This window comes from Eutrema salsugineum, unplaced genomic scaffold (assembly GCF_000478725.1).
Source record: "Eutrema salsugineum unplaced genomic scaffold, Eutsalg1_0 scaffold_4, whole genome shotgun sequence".
Lineage (NCBI taxonomy): Eukaryota > Viridiplantae > Streptophyta > Magnoliopsida > Brassicales > Brassicaceae > Eutrema > Eutrema salsugineum.
In genome coordinates this window covers 3,227,472-3,237,650 of record NW_006256686.1, presented here as the reverse complement: position 1 = coordinate 3,237,650, position 10,179 = coordinate 3,227,472, and the positions used below count along the sequence as shown (strand labels likewise).

The 10,179-nt window shown below is 33.3% G+C and overlaps 1 protein-coding gene across 1 annotated transcript; it reads left to right on the top strand.

Moving 5' to 3' along the window:
• Nucleotides 1-5,432: 5,432 nt before the first annotated feature.
• Nucleotides 5,433-6,947, top strand: LOC18013941. The gene is made up of 3 exons (XM_006396100.2): nt 5,433-5,667; nt 5,736-5,805; nt 6,666-6,947. Exons 1-3 carry the CDS (start codon nt 5,496-5,498, stop codon nt 6,808-6,810), a joined length of 387 nt encoding a protein of 128 aa, XP_006396163.1. The 5' UTR covers nt 5,433-5,495; the 3' UTR covers nt 6,811-6,947.
• The last annotated feature ends 3,232 nt before the right edge of the window (nt 6,948-10,179 follow it).

Genomic DNA, 10,179 nt, shown 5'->3' with positions numbered 1-10,179 from the left:
TATTTTTTGATTTTAGATGTCCTGCCCCCACATCGCAATACATTCCCCAGTCGAAAGTCAATTTAACATAGCAAGCCAGGTAAGAAACGCAAATTTTGGCGTCGTGTTTTGGTGCCACACCATACGACTCCAAGCTTTACGATCACCTGTTGTTCTGATGTTCTGCCAACTACTTTTCGAGCTAAAATTCGCTTTATAGACATCATTTTGTCTTTAACAGCTGATCATCACCTTGTCTGCGACTGTTCTTAGCTGCTGAATGGCATCCTCTACTGCACAGAAATCTGCATTGCGATGCCGTTTGCGAAGATGAGCTCTCCAAACCGATGCCAAAGTGGAGTGTGCTGGGATACCAAGTCTGGCACAACCTTCGGCTCCTAGCTTATCAATCAAACACCCGAGGAGGCTCAAGATATTGTACGAGAAAGATGTTTGCTCGCCATTCCGCACTTCTACCCGTTGGAACTGACGTGCTAGACTTTAAAAAACAAAATAAAAAATTAAATTCATTTGCGGGGTTTGAACCTTCAACATCACAGTGAACCATATAACTCTCAACCAACTGAGCTAGATAGACTTTTTATTTTTATCTATCAAATAATTACTAAAACTCTTTTCTTTTTTTTTTATCCCTAAAACTCCTTTTCTTCGATGTCGTCTTCTTCATCTAAAATAGAAATCAAATCTCTCCTCTCCTTCAACTTTCGTCGGCTGTGAATTCTTCTCAGAGGAACAGGTCTACAACTAACTTAATATCACTGATAATTTCGATCAAGAGCAAGGTTTGATTATGATGAGAATGATGATTCGCACCAAAAACAAAGCTAGGGTTTCACTTTGTTCCCCTTGGATTCTTGCTATTGCAAAGAGTATGATTGCTTCGAGATACAGCCTAGTACAGACGAATTTTCCTTAGCCTTCTTGTGAATCCATTGCTGAAGAAGAATCAGGATCCCAGGAAACGCAAAGAACATGCACCACAATTTATCCTCTCCTTAAAAAATCCCAAAAAAGTGTTTATATAAATTTTATTAGATAGTTTCTATTAAAAAAAATTATGTAAATGTTGGTTGAGTGTGAGTGATTGGCTGCGACGTAGTGGGTTCAAACCCCCCAAAATAATTTTTTTTTGGGTGATTTTAAAGACCACCTAAACGACATCGTTTTAGTGGCTGAATTAAAAAAATCGACCAAACCATCTACCATAGTAAACCGGTATGCCACGTCATTAAACTTTGACAGAAAATCCACACCGTTTACGGTTTTGATGAAATTGACCGCATTTTATATACATGGTTTAATAGTTCGTGTATGAACTTTCAAAAAGCATAAAGTTCTTGGGGAATTGGCCCTTTTCCCAGAATTTTGGAAACCACATTGGAAAATAAAGTGGCTTTTTAAGCGGAAGATGTCTCGTAGTAACGACTCACAGATAATCTCTAATTCTTATTTGACAACAATGACGATGATGTCTGATCTTTCACAAGAATTGATAGATCTACTTGTAAAGGATGGAATGATTTATCCAAAGATCAGCGCTTTACAAAGAAGCATTGTGATATAGCAGCCAAAGAGTTGTTGTGGATCATGATTAATGATTATCAGGTTTGTCTGATGAGCGTTAACCTCCATGGAATTCATAACCACAAAGACTTGGCTGATCAATCTATAAAGAAGATAGGTATTTTACTTAATCAAGTCGAGATGTTTCGAGTTTTTCACTGTGATGGCTTATTGTTATGCCTCACAAAAGAAGACAATCCTAGGCTCGTGGTTTTGAACCCTCATTCAGGACAAGTCAGGTGGATCCAACCAAGAAACTATTTCCGCTTATTTGATGAGTATTTTATAGGATACGACAACAGCAACAGAAACCAAAAAGTCTTGGTTCGCAATCCATATGTTGTTAAGCCCTCAATTGTTGAGTATGAAATCTATGATTTTAAGTCTAATTCATGGAAGGTTCTTGATGTCAGTTCAGATGATTGGTATAAACCATATCATCAACGTTCTGTGTCTTTGGAGGGAAATACTTACTTTGTTGCTCACGGAAGATTGAACGAGAAACAATTATATGCTAACTTTTTAGTTTGTTTTGATATTACCAGAGAGAGATTTGGAACGCGTCTGCCTCTACCTTTTCACTCTAATTGTTTTCACGATTCTGTGCTTCTATCCTCTATCAGAGAAAATTAGCTCGCAGTGCTACTTAAGCGTGCGAATACACATGAGATGGAGATATGGATTACAACTAAGATCAAGCCCAATGCAGTGTCATGGAGGAAGTTCTTCGTTACAAATGATGAAAGAATATTGTCTCAAATGAGTTTGTGTCAGAGACAAAGAAGAAAGTCGTGGTGGTTTGTGTCAGAGACAAAGAAAAGAGAAACAACAACGTAGCTTACATGATTGAAGAGGATGGATACTACAAAAACATTGATCTCGGGGAATCAAAATGTTGGCCAATTATCTGCGCTTACGTTCCAAGTTTGATACAGATCAATCAAAGGATCCACTACTAGGTCTACATCTATCTAAAAGAGGCAAAAGGAAACAAGACCAGTTGATATATAGACAGTTTGAACAAGACCAGTTAATATATACACAGTTTTCAACCTCATGAGTGGCAGAGATATGATTTTTATTTCGAGGAGATGATCAAATTCTGAGGAAAACATATGCCTCTTATTACCAAGCTACATACACTCACAGAAGGTTGTTTTAATTTAGATAATAAGCTTTTATTGTAACAGACTTTTTGGCATTGATCAGTGATATGCTCTTTCAGCGCATCATTAATGCTATATTATTAGATTAGTTTTTGCCAATCAGTATTATGGATAACCTATGGGCAGAGAATGCACTCCTTTAGTTTAATCTTTTAGGAAGTTTTAAAAGAGTCAAATGCTTGTTTCATGCTTATTGACCAAAACATGTTCCAGAACAGTGCATGAGACTGAGAAGTTCCTTGGGGGAACACAGACCTCAAAGTATTCTCACAGAAAAAAAGCTCTTTCTTTAACCTGATGCTTGACATGACTTTTTCTGTTTCATATTCTTTTCTTTTTGGTCCAAAGTAGCTCATATATAGATGCAACGACATTTTCATCTGAAACCACCATAAATATAAGATTGGGAAATTGATACAATGCACTAATTGTTTGGGTTTATTTGATTGGCATTTCCAGTTTGAGCTTCAAGACGATCAGAGTTTTTTGGATGTTTATTCATGATTTCTTGCTATTTTAGTTCATAACACTTCACATATTGCTTTGACAAGATTACTTCTATCTTTATAAATCCAAGAGCATTTCCTTTGATACTCCAAGTCTGCTTTACCTTGAGTATTCTGATTTTGTTTCCGAGAATTTTGAACATGTTGTGAAGATGGTGAATATCTACAATGAGTTATCGAGTTGTGATTTTCCCTTCCTGCACGGACAATGAGTCTACGAGGAACAAACCTGGGCCAAACTCTGTTTCAATGTTCTAGAAAGACTAAGAGAGCCAATTGCTTGTTTTGATATCTAAACCAAGACAGATGAGTCTGTAAATGAGACACCGAGAATTTCTAATTTTGTTCACTGGTTACCGATGAAAACAGGTTCCTTGAGATTGAGATTGGATCCTGAAGAGGAACAAGAACTTGATACACAATTTCATTATATAAGGAAGCAAGATTGGCTTAAGTTACACACAAATTCATAGCTCTTTCCCTTTTTTTTTTTTTTTTTTTTGCTAATTTGAAATACACAGAAGAACTTGCACATAATCCACTGCCCAATCCCTTAAGGCTTGACACTAAAGAACCATTCTTAATATACAACAAATTAGTAGCAACAAATTTTCCTTTTAAAATACAAAAAACAAAACTTATTTATATATAAGAAACGACATTGAAAAAGGAAAATACTTTTTAAAACGGCGTGTCTTACACATAATCCCTGTCTATATAAAAAGAGTACTGAGCAAGTTAAAAACCCTAATTCTTCTTTGACAACAATGATGATGATGCCTGATCTTTCGAAAGAATTGATAGATGAGATACTCTCTAAGGTTTCGATAACTTCTCTAAAAGCGGTGAGATCTACTTGAAAAGGATGGAATGATTTATCCAAAGATCAGCGCTTTACAAAGAAGCATTGTGATAAAGCAGCCAAAGAGTTTTGTGGATCATGATTAATGATTATAAGGTTTTTCTGATAAGTGTTAATCTCCATGGAATCCATCACTGCATAGACTTGGTTAATCAATCTATAAAGAAGATATAGATATAGTATATGAGGGTTTCTTTATTAACAAAGAGAAGAAAGTCGTTGTGGTTTGTGCTAGAGACAAAGAAAAGAGAAACAACAGCATGGCTCATATTATTCGAGAGGATGGATGCTACAAAGAAGCCGTTCTCGGGGAATCTAAATGTTGGCCAATTATGTGCGCTTATGTTCCAGGTTTGGTGCAGATCCAGTATGGTCTACATCTACCTGCAAGAGGCAAAAGGAAACAAGGAGGTTATTACTTGTATTTCTTTCATTTACTTTACATATCATTTGAAAGACCAGATGTTAAAGACATAAACAGTTTTCAACTTCTTTTGAAAAATGATTTTGATTCGAGAAGATGATCAAATTCTGAGGAAAATATGTGCCTCTTACCAAGCTACTCACACTAACAGAAGACTGTCTTGATTAGATAGTAAACTTTAATTTTAACACACTTTTGTGGCATGATCGTTGATATGCACTTTCAGGGCATTAGATTAGATTGTTCTCCAATAGAAGCAGAGTTTCCTCAAAGGTTAGAACAAATAGTTTTGCCAAAACTGCTTGTTTAAGAGATATAATTGCTTGTTTCATGCTTATTGACCGAAGTTCCTTGAGAACTCAGGTCTCAAAGTATTCTTAGATAAAACTCTCTTTCTTTAATGGTCCAATGTATATAGCTTTCTGTAATCTGATGCTTGACATGACTCTTTCTGTTTCATATTTCTTATGCTTTTTGGTCCAATGTAGTATATATCTTTCTGTAAGTATGACTCGCTAAAGTTACAAAATTTCTTAAAGGATGATTTCAATCTAGGTGAGTCTGCCACTATTTCCATATTTAATTTGTAACATGTTTTCCATTTAATTTGTTAAATTTAGTTTTCTAAATTACTCTTTGTCGATCAACGAATTTAATATAAAAAAAATATTGTCATCAGAATAAATACATAGAACGGTTCAATACAAATTCGTCATTTATACAATTAATCGGTTCAATACAAATCCAGCAATGGAAATTCTAACAAAACATCAGAATACAAAAAAAAAATGTAAGAAGAAGATAAGATTTTATGCCTTTCCCAACTGTCATCCAGTGGTACCAAACATGCCACATATACATATATGCAATTAAAAATATATACAAAATAAATATATGGAAAAATTAAAAACCATATAAAACAGTCAATTACAAAAGAAAAAAAATCCCAAAGAAAAACGTATTGTTGTTGGAAAATGGCAGCCAAAATCCACATTTCTTCTAAAATCTCTTATTCCTTTGTTCACAAGACTAATGATTCCACAACCTCATCATCTTCCTCATATTCACCATTGCTTGCTTTGCCTCAATTCTTCTGTACGTCATCTCTTTCAGGGTTTAAACGATTCAAGATTCACGCCAAATTAGGTACTCTTATCTCTTTTTAAAATCAGAAATTTCCCATTTAAGGTATTAAATCTCTGGTCTTGCTTAAGGTGGAGGAGATGGAGAAGTGAAGCCTAAAGAAAAGAAGAAATTCATAACCAAAGAAGAAGAACCAGAACAGTTAGTTTTCTTACTTACCTTTCATCTCCACCTTTCAATTTCCTTTCACGAAATTGCGGATTATTATTATAATTCCTTTTTCATTTTTCTTTTTTTCATTTGTTAAATCTTTTGCTGTTTATCATTAATTTTCCAGAATCACTTTCACAATGAGTTTGTTTTTTTTTTGCCAACACAGCTAAAAGATTTGTCTATTTTTAACCTGCAATATAATCCTCAGATGTAAATTCAAATAGCTTTTACAGTCCCACATATTAGAGTTTCTAAACTATAAAAGTAGTTTTGGACTTCTCGTCACGAGGACTTCGATTTGATATATAGACTATCATAATTTAACAAACTTGACGGTGGTGACGGCGAGTTACATTGCCTGTTAAAATCGACTCCAAGGGGTTTATCTTTCATTTTGTTTTCAAATTATGGATAAACTTGCAAAAAAAAAAAAGTTATTTGAAGGGGTTTTTGTTTTGCATAAAATCTAAAAACTTAATATTTGAAAAAACGGGTAGCAAAGGGTTTACATACCTATAAGCATTCTTAATTTTAGCAACGAGTCAAACGGTCTATGTTGGAATTTAAACAACAAGGGATTAAAATAATCGTGAAACGACCCAAGATGAGAAAGCTCATCTAAAAAATTAAAACCAACAAAATTATAATCTAAAATGGTGTTTTGCAACTGGCTTAACCATGTTTAATTGATATTATTTGGTTTTGTGATTTAGGCCTACTTTTTTTTTTTTTTTTTTTCATCCAGACGCTGCAGGAAGAAAATGCTCAATTTTCATAAACATGTAATACACATTAGTGATTAAAGAAAAATTTTTATGGATGGATTTTGCATAATTGCATTAATGCAGGTATTGGCAGAGCGCTGGAGAAAGAGAAGGGGAGAATCCGATGAAGACTCCTCTCCCTTACATTATTATCTTTGGCATGTCAACTCCATTCGTCATCTTAGCCGTAGCTTTCGCCAATGGCTGGATCAAAGTTCCCATTCGCTGAGCGTTTTGTTTTTGTTTTGGGCTTCTTCTTCCCTTGTTTCAGACTTTTAAGTACATGAAATGAGTCTTGGAACATCTTTTTCTTCGGCTGTAAAAGAAAGAAAGAAAATCTATACTATTATATTATGTGGTGCTCTAGCTGCTATATCTTTTGTTTAGTTTACCCTTACATCTTAAGCCATGCACATTTTCTATCTCACAAGCCAAAAGACAAAAGAGGCCTTTAAAAAAAAAATATAGTTACCAATACATAGATCAATTACAATGCATGATTCCATTGCTTTTTCTTCTTGATGACAGTTTGATTTCAATCTTGATCGACATCCAGAGTAATCATTGAGGTATGTAAAAGAATTGGGTTTTCGTGTTATTTTAAAAAAGCAACCATCTACTAATTCGTTGTTGTTTGAGGCCATTTTGAATTTAACTCCTGGTTTCAAAGCATCACTAAATACGTAATTATTAATGTTGTGGGAAATTTCGTAGTGCAAGTTTTAATTTTTCGTTTTCCAATCGCGTATTGTTCTATAGACTAGAAAGACGGGAGCATTAGACTCGCATTCGCAATTTCTCATATTATTTTTTGTGAAATCTTGTAAACTTTATTGCTTATCATTTCAGTTTAACGGCTACTCATTGATGGCATTGCATAGCTCTTTAAAGATTAATCTATAACTAGATTCTAACCCGTCCATTGGTAGCAGACGTAATTTTTGTTATTTTAATATTTGTTTTTAAAAGTAAAATGGATGTCGAATATAATGTTTAATTAAAGTTATGAAGTTTTATATTATAGACGAAATAATATGTGGAATTTAAACATCGATGAGTCTGAATTTTATTATGTAGAGATATAAATTTATATTGTGAATATATAAGTCTCAAATGGACGGCCCAATATGGATGAGTAGATGTGCAACGGCCCAATAATCTAAATTTATGTTCATACAAATGTTCTTATATAATATTAAATATTTGAACTAAATAAGTAATAAAAGATATATATATTTTCCTTAATTAATATTTATTACAGCATATATTGGAAAACTTCAGTATTAAAAAATCAAAACCATTAAATGATGTTAAATTTATATAAAGAAAAAAAAAATTTCATAAAGGAATATAAACCATTTTGGACCGGTCCGGTATAGGTTGATCGATACTGTCTTTGCATTTGATGTTTTGAGTAGATAAATAGAGTACACATATATATTGATTCTACTCAGCCCATTTTAATTTTAATAGTTTTCATTTACAAACTACAATATAATTTTTAAATTTTGATGTTTTAATTTGCATATTGCCAACTAAAATTGCAGGTTTGGCTATGCAAATCTTTAAAACCTATTTTATTTAGTGCTATTAAACATTCCGTGAAAGACACAAAGTTATCTTCATATTTCAAACTAATTATTATATGTATTTAAAGACATAAATTATACTTTAAAACAGATTATGACTTTTGTTACAAAATCAATGGATAACTAAAAATAGCATAAACATTATTATAAATCTCTTAACATCGTTCGGACAATAATATTATCCTACACAAATGTGATTACTAAGCAAAAAATGCTCAAACACCTCATCTCCGATCGATACATAATATATAAATGTGAATACACCTTGATTAGTATTATAATATATACTAAAATATGATCAAATATATATATATATATATATATCAATATTAACTTACTTCTTTTTTAATTCAATGGCTTCTTGTATTTGTGGGTCTATTAAAAACTGTGAACAACCCATAACAGAATAAACACACATCCGTCCAGAATCGTGATCTATATTAAAAACTGTTTTTTAGCAATCTAACTTACGTACATGTTGTATACAAATACTATGGTATATATGAGATTTAATACTAAATAATATTTTTACTAACCTTTTCCTTCTTTAATTTCCAAAAAACGGAGAACACATACAGAACGATAAGTTCCACTATGCATCCACTCATACTTGAAATTTTTCGCAATATCACCAAATGCAACACAGCCCATAATACTTGCGCTTCAATATTGTCAATAAATATTTGATAAGCTACAGTACAAAGTCGAGTAAAGAAACTAAATAATATGTCCCCTAATAATATGAAGATGAAGTAAAACTTACTCTTGCATCCTCCAGATTAAAATTTAATATATATTGTCCTTGTTCATTTAAGAGTTCGCCTACGGCAGAGATAGTTCCAACTAATTCTATGCGATATCTCCCTGTATGATTTTAAAATATGAAGAGCACACATGTTAGAAGCCAAATTATCATATTAACAAAGTGGAATTGAATGTTCCCACTCGATTATAAAATTTAATTACTAACCTTCAGAATCATAGGTCAGACGAAACATGCGCAAAGTCAAGACTGTTTCATAAGTACCTATGTCTTCCCACTTCTTCCAGTAATCCAGAGCAGTCTTCCCAATAAGTGTTATGTCCATATCAACATAACGGGAAAACGGCCGATTCCCCCCCCCCCCCACGAACTTTATGCTTTCTAAAAGTCCATACACGAACTATTGAACCATGCATATAGCTACATGAAATATTAAAATGCGGCCAAATTCATCAAAACCATAAACGGTGTGAGTTTTCCGTCAATGTTTAATGACGTGGCATATCGGTTTACTATGGTAGATGGTTTGGTCGATTTTTTTAATTCAGCCACTAAAACGATGTCGTTTAGGTGGTCTTTAAAAACACCCAAAAAAAATTATTTTGGGGGGTTTGAACCCACTACATCGCAGCCAATCACTCACACTCAACCAACTGATCTACATAATTTTTTTAATAGAAACTATCTAATAAAATTTATATAGACACTTTATTGTCATTTTTTAAGGAGAGGATCAATCTTTAAGGAGAGGATCAATCCTGCGGCATGTTCTTTGCGTTTCCTGGGATCCTGATTCTTCTTCAGCAATAGATTCACAAGAAGGCTAGAGAATTCGTCTGTACTAGGCTGTATCTCGAAGCAATCATACTCTTTGCAAGAGCAAGAATCCAAGGGGAACAAAGTGAAACCCTAGCTTTGTTTTTGGTGCGAATCATCATTCTCATCATAATCAAACCTTGCTCTTGATCGAAATTATCAGTGATAGTAAGTTAGTTGTAGATCTGTTCCTCTGAGAAGAATTCACAGCGACGAAAGTTGAAGGAGAGGAGAGATTTGATTTCTATTTTAGATGAAGAAGACGACATCGAAGAATAGGAGTTTTAGGGATTAAAAAAAAAGTTTTAGTAATTATTTGATAGATAAAAATAAAAAGTCTATGTAGCTCAGTTGGTTGAGAGTTATATGGTTCGCTGTGATGTTGAAGGTTCAAACCCTGGTAAATGAATATAATTTTTTATTTTGTTTT